We start from the raw sequence: 20,179 nt of genomic DNA, 5'->3' as shown, positions 1-20,179 counted from the left end.
AGAGCTGATCTTTTGAAAAGTAACGCACAGCACAAGAAACTGAGGGAAAATATCCATGTTAATATTGAAATGCTTCCTAGGATCAGGCAGGTCATTTTTGCCCAGGGCACATGAGTAATCTGAGTTGTGTGAGTGATCCCCAGGCCTTTGTCATGCAGTGGTTTTGGGTTTTTAAGTACTGTTCAGTCAGAGGGTTAAACTCCGACACAGCTTTCCAGTGACTGATTTCATCACCTCTCTGCCTCTGCTTTGTTTCTATGGTCAACCATCACAGGCAGGGTTTCTGTGGCTTCTTCACCAGCCATCCTAATGTGCAGGTAGAGTGGGACATCTGGGAAAGTGAGGAGATGCACATGAGCTGACCTTGAATGCTCTGAGTGTCTTCGCTCAGCCTGCAGCAGGTTGTGTTCATCTGTGACATTTACAAGTAAATACATTCCCTTTTCACATGGGCGGGTTGGAAATGCCGTGCTAAGGGACAAAGAGTGGGAGAAGAGTACCAGTTTCTTTATGAGATTGGGTTGTAAGCAGGATGCAGTATGTTGTATCTTGTGAGCCCTTGACTAGAACTGACAGGTACTGATTTCAGCAAAACAAACAACCGATGTAGAATCAGATATACAGGGATTTGGTATTTACAAGGAAGACTGATTTTTCAGATTTGGGAGCTTTATAGAAAAGTCTCCCTGAATGCCCCCATTAATGTCCTGAAGAAGGCTAGTGCTTCAAATTAAACCAGAAATATTCACGTTTCCTCTTGTTTTGGAATGCATTTCTCAGTGATTATGCCATTCCTTCTGGCCAGCTTTTCTGCAGGGCAGACTAAAGCTGAATTTAGCTCAGTTCCCCTTAATTTAAAATGTTAGGAATGGACACAGAACACAGTTAAAGAAAGAAAAGAAAAACATCAAAGTGCCTCCAAAACAGCAATATAAAATATCCAAGTATATCTTTTGAGTTGCAGGAAGCCGTATACTGGACAGTACTTACATCCAGCTTATATTGTAGCCATCAGTTAATATTCCAGGCCATGAATCTCTTCTTTGAGTGCAATCATAATTAAGTTTGTTTCTGTGCATTGTCAAGAGAACACTTGCAAATTATGGCAGTTGACTAATTATACTACTTCTTTATGGAAAAATTCGGTTCTCGTAATTCATCAGAGATCTCTTCCACATCCAGAGCTAGCATGCACAGAAAGCTTGACATTGCTAGCTAGCAGAAATGTCCCTTGTTTGCAAATGCACCTTTGCTCAAAGAATACTGCGTGTAAACCTGTGGGTCAGGCTATTTCTCTGCGCTTGCGGGAAATTGTCTCTAGCATTTTTATTAGTATAGTACCTGAGAGCCTCAGTCACAGCTCGGGATCCCTCTGTGCAAGGCTCTGTTATACGCACAGAAATGAAACTGTCCACTATCCAAAAAATTTACAATCCAAACATTAGACAAGGTAGTAGATGCATACAGACAATTAAGCAAGCCTTGGGAAACAGGGAAGCAATAGCATCAGGGCAGAGATGAGGATGCCAGGAGTCTGCTATGAGAATGGCTCAGACCGAGAAATACTATCCAGAGGCAGTAGCTGATTTCATACAACACTGACATTTCAGCCAGGTCGTTGCTAGTGTTGTTCGTCTGCTTTGATACCATCATATCCAAGCTGATGCATCAGTTTGGTTTGACTTTGAACCTTATCTGAGTATGGCCAAAATGTTTCAGGAACTCTTTTTATTATTTTTGTACTAAGGCAAGTGGGACATTAATTGGTTAAGTGACTGATCCAAGATGATATTGCAAATAAGTCCCCTACCTTCATAAAATACATGGACTCTTGAACTGTTCATTCACTTCTCTAACTAGTGGAGTCTGTAAGAAGCTATGGCAGTGATATTTCTTTCTGGGACAGGGACTTCCCTTATGTTCCTTATCAAAGAATATACTTCTGATGCTTAACAAACAGAGTGTATTGTTGTTATTAATTTATGGTAGCTATAATTACTGCTGTTATGTTAATACTGTGGTTTGATAACAGGAGCTAAACAGAACACGACTTCAAATAACTGCTCAAATAAGTGATAGGCATCAGAAGGGGAAGTACTGTATATAATTCCCACACAGAAAAATGTCGTTAAGTACAATGTTTCTCTAGGGAACTCAGTCCCGATGCTTTGGGATGACCAATAGCAGCTCCCTGGAAAGCCGTGCGGCCAGTGAGAGATGGGGCTAGTGCTGGGCAGGAGGCAGCTGAGTCTTCCCTTCCGCTTCCCACTGTCCCACTGGCAGCTGCAACCCCTGTCTTCGAGATGTCTCAAATCCTTCCTGAGTTGGAGCAAATTCTACCGCAGGACTGCTGCATAGCCCAGAGTCTTTCAGTTCCTTTCCCTGGATTTGATAGTGGACGTAACAGCATATCCTTACAACAAATGAAGGAAAGCAATCAGAACAGCAGGAAAGTTTACAACAGCTAATAAATCCAATTTGCATGGTCTTGTTTCACTTTAGACTCTGTTTAGCTTGTTTTGCCTCACTGGATTTATAGAGGTATCTGGGAAGAGAATTTGGCCCACAGAGCACAATACTGAATAGGCTTGTGAGAGAAGGCGGCATTGTGAAAAGCAGAAAGCTGGTATTGTAATTAATCCCAAAGGTAATCCTCTGGCTACAGAGAATGCACTTGCAATTTACTGATAAGATTAGAATAAAATAAATGTTTTCTGCTTCATCACAAGGATATTTTCAAATGTAGATGGCCTAAATACCTCTCTAGTTCCCATGTCTAGTGTTCACTGTTGCCTGGTTCCCAGCTCAGAGCTCATTGTCCCGGGACAGTGCAGAGGTCTCAAGGTGGGCTGAGAAAGCTGTCTGAAGAAAAATCACAGAAGAAAAGACAGGAGACTAAAGATGTGGAAGCAAACTTCGGTTCAGGATGTTCCTAAACTACAGATTGACAGAGGCTGGAGGGCATACTAAAAATAAGTAACAGTGTTAGTTAAGTAATCAGTAATTCCTGCTTGCTTTGTTCTTTTTTTTCCTCCTCTTGCTGGCCATTGTTGAAAACAGGACACTGGTCAACTTTTGGTCTTACACAGTGCACCAAATTTACGTTCATATTTATACATCACTCCCTTTAATATATGTTAATCTAACTAGTCTTACATCATCAGCAGTATGCAGCCCTGTGCACTGAGAGTGTTTGTACTGAGATAGATGGGGAGGAGGTCAGGTTGGGAGGGAGTTTGGTTTATCTTCCAGATATGACTTCTCCTTTCTCTTTATTTCATAATGCAATGTACATTTAGAGGAACACTGCTTTTATCAGAATCCTCACATTTCCCTCCTCTATTCAAATTCAGAGAAGTGAATATTTAAGTTTCTTAATGCCATGAATCCTTTGCCGACAGATAACTACAAATCTGAAGTAATTATAATAATTTCATTCTGAAATTTCTAATCTGTACTGGCTCATTGATGGTGTCTATGAGAAAGAATAGATCCAGAAAGCCTTCTCTCTGGTCCATGTCTTCATCTCTGGATGCAGGTACAGATGCATTTCCCATCTCTAGAGCACAGCCTATGCACTCCCCTATAGGAATGTCTCTGATGAAGGCAGGCAGTGGCCAGGGCTGTGGTCTTCAAGGGATCTGCTGGGCTCTGCAGAAAGAAGCTCCAGGTCACTTACCTGTCTGTTCCTCAGCAGCTGCTCAGCCCTAAATGGGACCTTATAGCAAAGAGGCAATATCTCTTTTAAAGGTCTATCTAATCTCTGAAGTGTAAGATAAAGGACACCTTGGTATGCAGACATTTACAGCTGTCTTTTAAAAGCATTTGACTGTTGCTCCATTTCAAATTACAAGCCTAAGTGGATTTCCTAAACTTCATTTTCTAAGGGAATCCAGGCACTTTGCACATCAATAAACTTGTTTGAGCAAGCCTTCCCATAGAAAGCAAGGCTGGAAATCCAGACTACTGAAGTGAATCAAGAAGAAAAAGCTGTGAAGAGAGAAAGGTTTGTATACCTAGCTTAGGTGTCAACTCTGGAAACTTCAGAAGCAGCTAAATGGCAGGCCTAAGTGCACATATGTGATTCCTGTCTCTAACAGCCTAAACCCTATCATCTCACAGTATAACTTAAGCACACGAGTCACTCTGAAAATTGTACTGTGCTTTCCAAAGTGTGTGAGCTAAAAGGATTTTTGGTTTGTACGGGCAGCCTTAGATTCTCCGTCCACTGTGTAACTGAGTGGAGCAGTTTCACCGGCTCCATTAGAAATGTCCATAGATGGCGCAGCTCTATTGAGCAATGGTCTGGGTCTGGAGGTTTTACGTTCTTTAGGAACTGCTGCTGTTCAGTAATTTCTTCAAAGTGCACTAACAATTCATTTGTCTCCTTGGAAATCTTTTGTGTGACACTTGCAGTAGTTTAAAGATAATGAAGACCAAGTAAAATAAACAAGGAATGTGCTTTTTTATTATCTTGAGTTTGACAGGGTGTAGTAAACGCCTCTTTCCCCAGATGTTCCTTCCTGTCTTTCCCGAATGGCAAATTCACCAGGAAAGAACTCATTGTACTGATTAGTCTTCAAGTCACAATAAAAAATAATTTTCTCTTACTGATACTGTCTGAGGATACTTCCCATTTACATTAAGAATACTCCTACCCTAGTCTTTTTCTAGGTCAGCTGGTATTGGTTAAAGCCTCAAAAGGGTATTGAAGGACATTAATGTGTGAACAGATTATATATTTGCTTGTTTGGGTTTAAGAGTTGTAGATTATATTTCTTAAATGAGCAGCAGGTGCAGGATGAAGGTAGAGTTTGTGCTTAGGAGGCTAATTAGTATGGAATATATTAAGCTAAATGGACTTATTGATAAGGCTCCTGTTATTTAAAAAAAAAAAACACCTTTTTTTTGTCTAAAAGCTGGAAAATCTAGGATCAGACCATTATTTATTTTTTTACCATAGGACTGAGCAACTAAATAGCAAAAAAATCTCAGTTAAGCAGTCTTTAAAAAGTAGCGTTGCACCTCTCCATTCTCTTTATTAAATCAGTTCTCCTAGATACGCTACAGTTCTCTTAATACTGCAGGCAAGCATCCTCTGGGCATGTTGTAGTGCTCCACAAAGAAGTGAGCCTTGCGTGTGCTGGGAAAAGTAATCAGACTTTGCATCTGGACAAGAGATCTAAATGGGAAATGATGGTGCCTGACTACAGGTCCTCCAAGGTATCATGGAGGTACTTATGACCTGAAGTCATAGAGGCGCAACTCATACAAGTGTGACAAGAAATATTTTGCAACTTGATTTTTTTTCTAATTTTCAAGCAAAAGTTACAGCAGACAGAATGTGTGGGTTTTTTAACTGATCTTGTTGACTCACTCTAAATAAATGCATTATCAGCTCATTATGTTCTGCATTTGTTTTATCTGTGAAGCCCTAACAGCTAATTGTTATTCTTCTCCATTCTCTTTTCTCGTTCCCTATTCTTTTAATCCCTTTTTGTTTATGGTCGTTGTCACTTGGTTTAAATTAGCATGTCCATTAATCCGGGAGAGAACAGGTCAGCCGGTATGTTTGTGCAGTGAGGCCTTCAGTATGAAATAGAGCAACGCTGCAATGCAAGCAGATAATAATAGCAATAAACAAGACTGCATTCAATTAAAGCTCTACCATCTAAAGCAAATTAACCAGGAATTAGTAAACATTTATTCAGCTCTTTGAAAAAACAGCTCAAATAAGCACAACAAATTATCATCTTAATTTATTTTTACTTCTGAACATTCAACTCAGTTTTCACCCGTGCTGAAAACATGTATAAGTGAATATGAATCAGAAATAGAGCTTTATGTTACTATTCAAATTTTACTGGAGAGAGAAGTTTGCGTGACAAAATGTAATTTGATTGTAGAAATAATCTACAGGAAAAGATGGGAGGTTGTATAAGCTCTGCATTTTTGAACAGTCAGTTCCCGTAGCTGAGCGGCATAGCCTTATCGAGGGCAGAACAGGAGTGAATTGGCAGTACATTAGAAAGCATGATTAAAAGAGGGAAAGTTGAAACTACTCTCATGTCAGCTGTTTTCCTCTACAGGATATTGAGCCATTCCTGTCCTAACCAGATACTGATTGCTTAAAACTTAGTCCAGAAGTACTTGTCAAAACCGTTTCCTCAGTTCAGTTTGACATGCTGAGCTGTGAGTAGATCCTGAGAATTGTTTGCAATTTAGTACTAGAGGTATTGGCCTGCTCTCGCTCGTGGCTGTGGGAACAAGATCAGACCCTCTGGAGAGAACATGAAGTGGCTCCACTTTCCAGAAAAGCTATTTAAACTTTATATCTGAGGCTCCTGTTCAGTTTCTATGCTCTCAGAGAGGGCTGGAGGATGCTGCCAGGTGCTGCCAGAAGGTTTCTTGTAGCTAGGAAGCTGCAGAGGACTGAAGTCTTGCCTGCACTCCTCCTTTCAGCATTGGTGTTTCAAGTGACAAATAAATGGTTAAAAATAATAATGCAATACTAGAACACTACGAGAAGAGTCATGTGATAGAGCAAACATGAGCAGAAGTGACAGATCTTTCCAAGAAGATGCATAGGATCAGTGTACTTCATCCTACTGCCTCCCTTATACCCCTGAGCTTAAATATCCTCCAGCTCTGGCTTTCTGGCGATAGGTGCTTTGATGTTATATCCAGCTTATCCCCTTTGCATTGTACATGAGGTCCTCTGGTTGCTGAGATTGAGCTCCCCATGGAAGTGGCTACAAGATTCATCTTGGGTGCAGGTGACTGAAGAAGAGTAGAAATTCTATAAATATCAGGAAAATTAACAATTGAATTGCTAAGCGTGCTTGTGGAAACATCGAGCTAGCACCCACCTATCTGTCTATGATCTCCTCTCTGGAGAAATCAGAGACAAAGAAACATTAATCTGTGAGAGGAATAAGGCTTTGGAAATGAAGTCAGGAGCCTATAGAAAAAGAGAGGGCCACTGTTCCTAGGCATGATAGGAGATCAGTGGGTAGCTTCTGGTGTTTTAAGTAGTACTGCTATGTCAGGGAATGGCAGGAGAGGGGGGAAGATGAAGTTATGACCACCTTTATACCCAAGTGCTGAAGGTGGAACTCTACTCCAAAGAACTGAGTGCATTTTTTATTTTCATGCATAGTAACGTTGCTGGAAAATGACCAAATACCAGCTGAGTGGAATCTGTCCTTCAAGGTACTGGGCTGCATCATTTTAGACTGGCCATAATGTGTATTACCCTTTAATGCAAAGTAAATCAGTAATTTGGAATTCATAGTTACAGATTTTCTATCAAAATCAATTTGTATTCCTCTCCTGTTGTTTTTTAAGTAAATGATTGACATAAATAATACTGAATCTTGAAATCAGTTGAAGAGCAATCTTTCGAGAGGAGTACCTATGACAACTGATTGCAAAATTACTTAAGGTAGCTTGAGAATGACACAGATTTAGGGAACCTGGAGTTTTAGTCCTGCTTCTAACACTAGTTCTTCTTTGGACTTGTTAGTTAGTTGATCGCAGCTTCTGATTTTGAGTACTTCACTTTGTCTGTGATGTAGGTTTAGTTTGTTTAAAAGTGTCAATAACCCCAGGTCTGGGAGAGTTCCTAAAAGCTGCAGCACTTGTTCAAGTGAAAACCAACTGCAACCCAAAATTTTCAGGAAGCAAAACAGAGATAATTTGGGAAACTGAGTTTTCATCACAGATCTGCCAAGCATAGCATCTGTATAACAATGCTTCATAGGGCCACCTACGAGTGTAAAAATAGGAAGTGCTTCATATACAATAAGTAGTATGTGCAAGTATTTATTTATTAGGATGGCATTCACATAGTTACATAATGATTATTTATTATTTGCTCAAACTAATACTGATTATATTGATTGACCTTTGTTGACCTTTGTTGAAAGTAGGAGTAAATAAGAGGACAATGACCTGTTGGAGAGTAGTGTAGCGGAGAGGGACCTGGGGGTCCTGGTGGACAGCAGGATGACCATGAGCCAGCACTGTGCCCTCGTGGCCAAGAAGGCCAATGGCATCCTGGGGTGTATCAGAAGGGGGGTGGTCAGTAGGTCGAGAGAGGTTCTCCTCCCCCTCTACTCTGCCCTGGTGAGACCGCATCTGGAATATTGTGTCCAGTTCTGGGCCCCTCAGTTCAAGAGGGACAGAGAACAGCTGGAGAGAGTCCAGCGCAGAGCCACAAAGATGATTAAGGAAATGGAGCATCTCCCTTATGAGGAAAGGCTGAGGGAGCTGGGTCTCTTTAGCCTGGAAAAGAAGAGACTGAGGGGTGACCTAATCAATGTTTATAAATATGTAAAGGGTAAGTGTCAGGAGGATGGAGCCAGGCTCTTCTCTGTGACATCTAGTGATAGGAGAAGGGGCAATGGGTTCAAGCTGGAACATAGGAGGTTCCACTTGAATATGAGAAAAAACTTCTTCATGGTGAGGGTGACAGAGCACTCGAACAGGCTGCCCAGAGAGGTTGTGGAGTCTCCTTCTCTGGAGACATTCAAAGCCCGCCTGGATGCGTTCCTGTGTGATCTGATCTAGGTGTTCCTGCTCTGGCAGGGGGATTGGACTAGATGATCTTTCGAGGTCCCTTCCAATCTCTAACATTCTGTGATTCTGTAATTACATTAATATGTATACTATCAGAACTTGTGGGGTTTTCTATCAGAATATTCTCTAATTAATGTGCTGCAGTACATCAGAATAATGAAACTTATGAGCTCTACATTTCTAAGAAAACAATGTAGACCTAGGAAAACATGAATCTTTTTTTTCAAGTTTAGGTAGTCAATAATGAAGTTTTAGCATGTGCTTAGAAGACTTGTTTCAGGTGGTATACTGGCGGTCAGAAAAACCTGAGAGATTACCACACCCTTTAGTGCAACCATAATCTCATTCAGCCCTACTTTCCAAAGACATCCAGTAATATAACCAGTACAAGGTGATGATGTGTATTTCAGGCTAGCACGTACAGAGCAAGGATCATATATGAGCATTTGAGAAAAATATGTAAACTGCTCTTATGCTTGTTAGAAGCAACTATTTGACAATCCTATGAATGTTACTTTAACATTTATCAAATTATATTTCACTTCAAATGAGAGTCATCTCTTAACCTTCTGAGGACTAACTGTAGTGAATGTTATAAATACGGATTTGTAAAGAAATGTCTCAGTCATATATTAGAAGATCTGTGTTACTGTTTGCCCAAGGACGAAAGAAAATGGCAGTATGTTTAGTCCTTTGCAACGTGTTTTTTTTTTTAACCCTTCTGTATTTCTGCTTTTCTACTTTTTTCAATACTGATTTTTCTTGATGAAGTCAATGGAAGTTATGCAGTATCATATATTTATTTATTTTATATCAAAATAGAGAATTAATAACATTATGTCCTTTTCTGATTTACTATGCTTTTCAGACCCTACCACAGTTCCATGTATCACATTTGTTCATCTAGATGACCATGTTTTCTCTTAGCTATTTTTAAAAGCAGCATGAAAGCTGAGGACCTATTTTTTTTTCCATCATCCTTTTTAACAGATTTACTTTTTTTTCCTTGAATTATTGTACTGAAACATAAAACTAGATAAGCAGGAGAAGTCTGGCACCAGTAAGGTAGCAAGTGGCAGAAACCATATGCCCAATTGTGCTCTCCCAGTGCAACTGCAGCAGCGCAAAACCCAACTAAATTCAGTGCATTTGCTGACGAGATAGACCAGCAAGGGAAGAGACTTAGGACCCATGTGTAGACCTAGTCTGTGAGCTCTAGAGAAACAAAATGGGCAGGGGAATTGCTGTGTTTTTCCCATTGTCCCTGGAGTAAAACCCAGGGAGAGTAGCCTTGCGGAGCATCCCCTGGAACAAGCGGGATCTGAGCACCAAAAACAAACTCCCTTGCCACCAGCCACAGCTAGCGCTGCTCTTCCTACTAATTAATGGCTTCCTTCCACCTGCACGGCTGACACAGCTCCCGCCTCAGCTGGGCAGAAGCTCGGCAGAGGAATGGAGGGCCAAGGGTGCAGAAGGAAGCGCCTCCCACGTCTGCAATGCCGAGGTCGGAGGGCAATGGCTCTTGGAGGGCAGAAGCCGTCACCGATGCTTCCAAAACCACTAGAGAGATTGAAAAGCTGAGGACAGGGAATCTGGGCGTTGCATTTTTCAGGAGCGCTGAATAAACATGGGAATGTGTATTTAAAGAAATTACCCAGCTTAAATAAACAACTGGGAAAACGTGTTGGGTAATTGGATTTTCATAATCACCAGCTATGGCTTAATTTTAGGGTCAGGGAAGACCTGGAAATGACCTTGCTAATGATTAATAGGCTTTAGTAACCTGGTAGCCCTCCAAGGTGGACAGGTGGAGCTTCCTTTTGAGAGTTTTCAAACAAACATTGCATTAATCTCTCTTTTTTTTTTTTAATCATGGTCTGTAATAAAATCTGCTTCTATAAATGTATTATTAAAAATACTCCAGTGGTTTCTCATCAGTGGACTTGTTCCTATTACCCAATTGAAAAGAGGGCTGAGTATGTAGTAAGACCCCCTCTGGGATACTAGACAATACACAGACACAAGTGGTTTCCTGATTGCACTTATTCACCTACCCCATGACGATGTGGCCGTCCCAGCTGGTGAAACTTCACAAGAGTTAGTCTCATACTGATTTAAATGTAATGTTGTCATGAATGTTGCCGATTCCTCAGATTCCTCACATGATGCTCTTCCCCATCAAGACACAACCTCGAGGGGATGCTAGGGGAGGTATATCATAACTAAATCCTCTCTACTTTCACCCAGAATGTTAACATGGGAAACATAAAGAATACAAAGTTATTTAGAAGGTAAAAAAGGTTTGTAAATGTTCAGAAATAAGGGAAAACCCATGTGTGTGGATCCTTCACTCTAATTTGAAATGGAAAGATACCTGTATGTAGTCAGGACATACATATGTAACTCCAAGAAAAATGAGTTGTCTGACTTGTGATTTCTTTATTCAAAATCTTTCAGAGGCAAGGGATAGTTACCAAAAGTGGGCTTTGTTTTGGGTGGTACCTCCTTGTTGCTCTGTGGCCAGCCTTGTGCAGTTCCTCCAATAAGGTGGGAAAAGGTCGACTTACTACCTAACCTCTTTCCACCCAGGTAGTAAAAGAGCAGAAAATTCTTGCTTTCTACTCTTTTCTACAGAAAGTGAAGAATTTAACTTTTGGAAGAGCATAGAGAATCCAAGGAGTCCAGAGCAGGACCTGAAACTATAAGCATCTTCTGGTAGGACATACAAGAGCATGACAGGTTCAGGCGTTCCCTCATCTTTCAAGACAAAGCAAATTGTCGTGTTTTCAGCCCTATTCTGCAGCATGATCTTGGATGCAGTAAAGAAGTCTGCATGATTGATGTTAATATTGGCAATAGTTAATATTGCTAATGTAAACATTATTAAAATTTTTTTATTAACTGAAGCTTACTTCTTCAAAAGTGTTCTTTGAGATGCCTGTTTTTATGGAAGAATTGTCTTTAGAGCTATTATCTGTTGTATATCCTCTTATGGACTTTCTAAAAAGACTGCTATCCTTTAGGTAATTATTTACTTTCTAAAAAGATGGCTATCCTTTAGGTAATTATTTTCTGCCCTATGTTCAGTTTTGATTTAATGTGTAGCTTTCAATGTGTTAAATATGGAGCTAGAAGCTATTTCTTCTTTCCAGAGTAAGTTATTTGATTCTCAACACTGGTATTCATCAATAATCCCCATAAATGGTAAAAGCTGTAAACTCAAAGTTATAATTAGATCAGGTATAGTTTTTGTTGTTGTTAAAAAGGAAACAGTCTTTTTGGCAAGACTGTCAGTTATAACAATGTAAAAGCCAAAGAAAATATTAACATTTTCACTGTACTTTGTTACTGAACAATGTGAATACTTTTCCTCTATATTAGGAAATCTCAGTAGGGTCTTCCAGAAGTATGTCTGGGTCTAAATCGCTGCCTATTTGTCAACCACAGGTAGCCTAAACAGTTTTGGAGAGGTTTACTGCACACTTCTTCTGTGGATTTCTGGATTGTTTTCAAAAGATTGGATTTGCGATACACACCCTCAGAGCCACCTGTTTGAGGGACTGCCTTTTTCCACGGAATAAATTGCTAGTTGTGGTCAGAAGAGGTGCTTTTGCAGGAGGGTTTTTGTGAGAAAGCAATCTAACAGGATGTTTTCCTTGAGAAGCAGCATCGACCTGGGGGGCTGGCTTCCCCCGCAGGCAGGTGCAGTCCCCGGGGAGCTGGGATGGGTACGTGAGCCATGACCCTCCCGCAGGGTCTGGCAGAGAGCAGCTACTACAGCCGTCTTGCAGCGGGCTCACCTCCCAAGCTGCCATGGCTCTGAGTTTTGATATGAGCGCTGATACTGTGACAGGCATCAGTGCAATGCAGGGTGTGCAGAGAGCCACAGAGTGCTCCTGCTAGCCTCTGCATGTGACAGTTACTAGTCATTTCTGCTCAAGATGCTACTTCACTTCTGCCTACCTCCTAGCAAAATTAGCAGAATCATATCCCCACCTACTTCCGTCTGCCAACAGAAATTGTCCCCATCTACACCTGGAGTGTGCCAGCTACCTGTGGTTGCTTCTCCTACCTCTGCTTCTGTCGCTGACTCACTGTTACCATCTGTGGGCCTGGGCAGCAAAGCTCTTGCTGTCACCCGCCATCACCTGAACCGAAATAGGTGTATGGACACTATGGCACAATGTGAGATTCATGGATTCCACCAGGTGGTCTTTCTTGGCCATGGTTGCTTTGCGTTTTCCTAAGTGACAAGTGAGTGACTGAAGTAATTTCTACTCAGGCAGACTGACGTGATAGAAGTGGTTTAATTTAAAACAAAATTACTGAAGGATCTGCTGACGTTTAAGAAGAAGGGACGTGCATCCAAGTTACATCAGAACAAAAAAAAAGGTGTTATGTTCATAAGGTTACAATCAAAGAAGAAAGCAATAAACCCTAAGAGTAGTTATTCTGGTGGCAGAGGAAGATCAGGAAACAGAACAGCAACACCAGCACTACGTAAGGAGTCACAGTATCTGAAAATACAATTAATTTGCTCAAATATGTGTGCATACAAATACCTGTGGGCCACCCATCAAAAACAAAAGGGCAGTAAAAAGAAAGTATTAACGTAAGCAACTTCTGCTGCAGATGAGAGGAAAGCATTCCCCCCATATCAATAGCACTTGCTCACAGATGCTATCTGATGATGTCTATATTATATTTATAATAAGGTGGTATTACAGTAAAAGGGACAGCTATATCTTAACAATATTCTGGTGTCCAGAGCAGTGTGCAGTCACGCTCACCCCATGGGAGTTCTCCTGTCAATAAGAAACGCACCTGACCGCACAGCGTTCTAGCAGGAAAACTGGAGTCACTGGATAATGAAATGACCAGTACGTGGTTAATCATGGACCTATGTGATTTTAAAAATGAGCAATGTGTAGAGTTGTATTCTGATCTGGTAGGATGACTAGTAGGAGAGACTTGACACAGAGATCTTATGTTGTGGTTGTATGTATCTTAGCATGGTAGAGCAACTAAGAGCTTAAAGAAGTCCCCTGTAAGCATACATTAACAGAGAGATGATAATGTGCAGAGGTAGGAATGGAACTTGCATTGTCATATCTCTATATGTGTGTAGCTGCTTAGTAAATGTTAGAGAAGTTTACACTGAGCTGGGCATCTGTAACCCAGTTCAGACAGCTGATTCTCACAGTCTTACAAGTACTGATTTCTGATTAGTAAACACAAAAACTTTCATTAATGCCTACAGATGTGTGTTTAGTCATCACAATTCACAGAGCGTGGATTTACTGCAATCCATATGCCTAAAGTTAATGGCTGAGTAGATAACATTTGATCGATGGATTGAAACCATGAAAAAAGGCAGTTTTCTTAAGTGTTGTTTGGAGAAAGCAGCCAAAAGAGTAGTGCTCGTACCAAGCGCACAGAAGTGTGCTTTATTTCTATTTTTACAGTTCAAAGGTGTTGTTGAATCCAACTTTATTTTCCTCTAGAAATGTGAAATGTTGATGATTTTGATTGTCCTGCAAGACATGTTTGGCATTTCTGAATAACCCTTCTAAGTCTGTGACCATTCCTTCTCCTGGGATGCAGTTCATTTACTGTGGTTTAATTGTCTCTCCCTTCTCTCCAACCTAACATGAGACATTGTCCACTGTCTCGGTAGTCACAATGTTTGCACTGCCCTTCCACATATTTCTGCCAGCTTTATCACTCTTCTCCCCTACATTCTGTATATTTTATTTGAGTAGATTCTTAAACATATAGCTGACATAACTGTGAATTTATTTCCAGGCTGTTATATGTATCAGTTAGAAATAGATCCCCTTTTTTTTCTGTGAAACATTTCTTCCCTACTAAGATATCACTTCTACATTTGACATCCGTAGTGATTAAGTAGCATATAGGGAGCAATTTCTATTTCTATAGAATAATCCAAATAGCTGCTCCCTAGCACACTGTTCTTGCAGCACCAGTTGTTAGATTCAAGAGGTAGGATGATATGTAAAATCTTGGTTTTCTGGCCACTTAGTGCTTCCAGTGAAACCAGTATTGCAGTCCTTGCATACCCAAATCTCCCAGCAACTATACAGAAAGTCTGGGTGTATAAATAACTTAGGATCAGCTGCATGAGTATGGGACTTACAGTAACACAGATCTGATATAACAGTTTTAATTATTCCTAATGCAGACGAGGATCCAATGTCTCACTAACTTTGGATATGAGCAGTTTGGGAAGTGTTGAACCTTTTGTCGCTGTGCCAACCCCACGAGAAAAAGTAGCAATGGAATACCTACAGTCAGCCGGCCGCATCCTGACACGACAGCAGCTTCGAGACGCAGTTGCATGTTCTCATTTACTTCAAACAGAATTCATGGTGAGTTTAACAGCAAGCATTAAATGAAGATTTTTGACATGATTGGCACAACAGAAACTAGGGGGAAAAATAATGGGGTAACACTTTAATGTCAAGGTACAAATTATTTCTGAAGGGCAGATTAGATAGTTTCATGTTGGTGTTTTATGTTTATTCACTAAAGACAGATAAGTGAGTCAATCCATATCCATGGATAATACAGATTTCTCTTGGTTTGAAGTCCCATTCATAAATGGGATAAATGTCGTAGTAGAGCTACATTACAAACAGCCAGGACTGCAACACTGTGACAGTTTCAAAGAGGTCATAAAGGCTATGATGACAGAAAACACAGTAATAATTGGAAATTTTGGCCTTGTTGAACTTTGAGGTTCGCATGGGCCCACCTCTCAAGCCTGTCAAGGTCCCTCTGGATCACATCCCTTCCCTCCAGTGTTTCAACTGTGCCACAGAACTTGGTGTCATCAGCAAACTTGCTGAGGGTGCACTCAATCCCACTGTCTGTGTCTCCAACAAAGATGTTAAACAACACCGGTCCCAGCACTGAGCCCTGCAGAACACCACTCATCACCGGTCTCCACTTGGACATTGAGCCACTGACCACAACTCTTTTAGTGCAGCCATCCAGCCAATTCCTTATCCACCAAGTGGTCCTTCCATCAAATCCATGTCTCTCCAATTTAGAGACAAGAATGTCACGTGGGACAGTGTCAAGGTCTTAGACCAAGTCCAGGTAGATGACGTCAGTTGCACTTCCCTTATCCACCAACGCTGTAACCCTGTCATAGAAGGCCACATATGGAGTGATTATCCATGGTTTTTCATGCTAAAAGAGCAGTATCAGGTGACCAGTGCAATACAAAGAAAAGCTTGTCCCATTCTAGTTCCCTCAGATGCCTTGCTCCCAACTGCTATCAGATGGTACCAGAGAGGAGGCACCTAACATAACCAACTACCCAATCCAACCTAAGCCTAACTTTTTTAGCTTTTACAACTCATTAGCACACTAAACTAAACACACAAAGCTTTTTAAGACTAGATTAATAGCTCAAATTTGATAAATAGAACCACACGGAAGTGTGTATCCTAACAAGGCATGCACAAGCAGGAAGACCTATACAACCCATTGAGTATACTGCAGGTCTAGTGAAGACATAAAACCAATTCAGTTCTTATTAAACATGCCAGAGCACATGATCCTTCAGTTTTCATTTTGTTTTAAATTTGTGCATGTAAGTCAATAGAATAGATGATGAGTGCCATTTTACTCTAAAAAGAGGTTTTCATTATGAATAATTGCAGCCTATGAAGCAGCCCTTTTTTTACTCACCTTTAAAAAGCCAAGTTTTATAGTGAAATAATTTGCTTAAGAAAAAGAAATCCCTCAGTTATTTTACCAAAAATTTGTCAGTGTACATGTAAAAAATTATAAGCATCCAACATACTTTCATTACCAGTTACACCATAATTTCTCTGCCGTTCTGCTGCTTAGGCCGGAAGGATGGAAGAAATAACTTCATCATGCTTAAACCCCCCCGTATTAGGAGACAGACAACTTGGTGCCTCCATAGAATCCTATTTACCCGAATTCTCTCACACAGCATCCATGCATGGCTTTGGGGCAATAGAAACTCACATTTTATTTGTCTCGCAGGGGGGCACAACATGACTTTGGCCACTCAGTGTTTCGACAAAATTTTATTGAAAAGATCATGACTTGCCTATTTCATTTTTAAACCATTTTTTAAAATGTGTTTTAAGACGTAGCTGTTGAACAGTATCTGTTTAATATCTTCCTTGCTACAGATAATAGCTTTAGTAGGAACTTGAAGCATGCAAAGAACGCAATATATAACCCTCACAAGTTCTGTTCACTCAGCTTGTTTTAACTAGCTAAAGAAATACATTAAGACAGTCTTCTTCAGACTAAAATTATCAGTTCCCATGAAAACCTTCCAAGTGTGCAATAAGTGCAAAAATGTTCAAATTTTTCGATGGAAAACTGAAGCATGAGCAGTTTCAGGTTATTTTTAGTTCTTTAATTAACTTTTTTTTAATTAACAATTAAGGTGGCATTAACATTCTTTTTTATTGTAAAAAAAAATGGTAAGTTACCATCAAAATACTTTTTCATAATATTTATTAACAAAAGAAAGACCCATTTTCCTTTTTTTTTTTTTTTAATGCTGACAAACAGGTTGGCTACTTTTATTTGGAAGAGTATACCCGATCTGCAAGGAGGAAGAAACATAAATTGCACAGCGTATTCTTCTTTAGTAGCCTCAGCTGCTACTTTTCAAAAGACAGAATGTCTGAAGTCAGTGACTGAACAGAAAAATTTATTATTCCCAAAATGCTGGAATGTCAGAAAATACAGTCCCTCATGGGAAAGTGCCAGATTGTTAAATCTATAAAATCTGTTATTCGTTATGACCCATCTAAATTTTACTTAACTTTGCCCTCTCTTCAACCAGAAAAGTAAGAGGATAGCTTCTCCTGTTTGGTGAACCCATGTAAAGATCTGCTGTGGGGTGCATCCTTGGCAGGTTGTTAGGGGCCTCAGCCCTGTTCCTCTAAAAAAAACCCCACAGCAGCCAGTCATGCTGGGCAGGACCAGAGCTTGGGTCTGAAGCACAGTGGCCATGCATCTCATTTGTGACAAAGTCCTGAGCAGGTCTGTGCCTGTGGAGTTAGAAACCGGCTGATTTTGGAGGAAAACCCTTAAGTAAAATTTCCAGTGGTGCACATCAAAGGAGGTTTGCACTGAATAGGGGAGGAACATACCTTTTGTGCCTCCTCATGTTCCTATGTGTCTATGAGAGGCAATTATTTAATATGCCACAGTCTCTTTGGATAAATGTCCCAGGCTAGCAATGAAGTTTTCAAGTCTTTAGTAATGACTGTGCTTTTAAGTATTAGTTTACTAAAGATCAAATTCCAGCTTACCCTAAGACAACTTAAATAATAATGGTCAAAAAGAATCAGTTAAAGATGAAGTTTTGAGTCAACTGAAGCATTTTAGATGTGATTTTGCCAGATTGTTTTGGTTGGTAAAACATCCCCCCACAGTTAGGGAAAAAAAAAAAAAAAAAAACCTACATGTTTCATCTTGCCATTTTCAAAGGGTTGTTATCATCCAACTTTAACACTAACAATTTTTCAGGACCTCAAAATCAAAATTATTCTTCCCCTCCTTACACCAAGTGAAACATTTTGCTCAATGAAAAATTGGAGAATTTTTACTTTTTATGCTGACAAACAATTTGAAGAGTAATTTTAAGTTGATCAGGAGTTTATCATTTGTATACATTTGGAACTTCAAGCAAACTGTCACATTAGTTACTTGCACATCTGCATATTTAAAGAAAACAATGCAGATCAGTCTCTAAAAGATCAAAATGAGAATCTAGAGAAACAGCTTCAGATTTTTATAACACTTTTTAGTCACTGACTGCAAAAGACCAAGGTACTTCGTCCTAGTAGTTTCTGTAAAAAGCAAATGAGGTCTTTGACTGATGTTGTTACGGGCTATGCACAAAATTTTAAAAATGTTTGCCATAAATTAATATTTAATTTTTTTGAAAGTTCCTCCCCCAATTATGTAAAATGTTGTGCTTTTCTGCTACAGTACTGCACTTTTCAACTCCACTTTTCTAGAACTATTGTGCATTTTAACCTCTCTCCTAATCCTGCAAAAACTTTGCTTTTAATATTTCATCAGAACTGTTCCTTGGAAGTCACACCTTCAACATACAACTCCCTGTGTTTATTAAAGGAAGGGTGTTGACAGGCTTGAGGTGGGAACCACTTTTTTTCTTAATAACTTTGATGTCAAAAGACAGTTGTGTAACAGCAGATGGCCTTCTGGTGATAATTTCCTGCATGGCTCCTTTGGAAACACCAATCTGATTTAATTTATTTTTTATAGGAAATACCAATGAATTTTGTGGATCCCAAAGAAATTGACATCCCAAGTCATGGAACTAAAAACCGCTATAAAACAATTTTGCCAAGTAAGTGAGTTAGCCCATGGTTTCCTACTATGACATTTAGTCCTGCTTTGAGAACATATTGCTGTGAAAATCTAGCTGTCTTTATCTTTGATCATTGTGTACCACCTATTCATAAGTGTATTTATAGTTTATGTAGAAAGATAACAAAAGCCCACTGCTGTAGGGCTTGCAAATGCAGAACTCTCACTGGATGCCTTAGTAGCTACACACTTTGGCAGTATCTCAATCACATACTGAAATGCGGCCTGGGTGCATGCTGGTTTTCTCTGGAGGACAGCTCAGGCAGATGAGTAGAGAGAGGTCTGCCATGCTTCACAGCAGATCCCCCAATCTGGAGGATGAGAGGACCAAGACTGTTGCCTCGATCATAGCCCACAGTGTCTTGCAGTCACTGAATTCTCTCTGGTTGGGTCAAGCTACTTGGGATCCTGTCCAACATTAAGTGGCCCAGACTAGAAAAAGTAAGTGCATCCTATCCTTTCTTGTAGTGGACTTCCATCTTTATAAGTCCTCTGGTGTTTTTTTTTCTTCTCCATGTGCCAATTGGCTTTGTGGAAATCTGTTTACATTAGGAAGGAAATCAGTCTCACACAATGCTGCCTCATCGTTGCTGTACTTGTTATGCGTTGCTATACTGCTTCTGTGTTTTTGTTGGCCCAAATTCTCTATTTCTGACCACATAACAATTGTTTTGTTATAATTAGAGGTGATTGAAAAGTTTTCAGTGGAATAGTTTTCCTTCAAAATACACATTGCTCTGAAATGCAACTATTTTCATGACTTTTGTTGGGGGATAATGAGACATTCCATTTCTCTTTTATTAATCATTTTGGTGTGTGTTCAGTTTCAAAATAGGTTGCATAAGTTTTAACATTGCACTAAATATAGACATGAATAGTTGAGTTTTTATAAATTTTGACATCACCAAAGTGAAAAACCTCAGTGATTCAAAATGTTGGAGAAGATTCCCACAGAAAAATATAAACACATCCCTTTGCTTATGTTTGGAATGAAGAATACTTTTTAAATGACAGCATATCCTGTCAACTAGAAATTTGTTTCTAATCATCTCTGTAATGACCTTATAGCCCTGTATTATATGTTAGTCGTGCAAATTCACACACTTTAAATGACAAGATTTCTCTCAGCGAACCTGAACACATTGTAATTTTCTCACATCATACAAAGGATTTGAGG

General features: G+C 39.9%; 1 protein-coding gene across 1 annotated transcript in view; it reads left to right on the top strand.

Annotated features, from left to right (window-relative positions):
- The window catches only part of PTPRR (protein tyrosine phosphatase, receptor type, R), a 73,174-nt gene that overhangs the window by 26,871 nt on the left and 26,124 nt on the right, over positions 1 to 20,179 (top strand). Inside the window, exons 5-6 of the mRNA XM_010083702.1 lie at positions 14,783 to 14,969; positions 18,898 to 18,982. Of these exons, the coding sequence (XP_010082004.1) occupies positions 14,783 to 14,969; positions 18,898 to 18,982 (272 nt within the window). The remainder of the gene's footprint in view (positions 1 to 14,782; positions 14,970 to 18,897; positions 18,983 to 20,179) is intronic.

The sequence above is a fragment of the Pterocles gutturalis genome, unplaced genomic scaffold (genome assembly GCF_000699245.1).
Source record: "Pterocles gutturalis isolate BGI_N339 unplaced genomic scaffold, ASM69924v1 scaffold3915, whole genome shotgun sequence".
Classification (NCBI taxonomy): Eukaryota; Metazoa; Chordata; class Aves; order Pterocliformes; family Pteroclidae; genus Pterocles; species Pterocles gutturalis.
The sequence above is the reverse complement of the archived record's forward strand: the minus strand, read 5'-3'. Positions and strand labels throughout refer to the sequence as shown.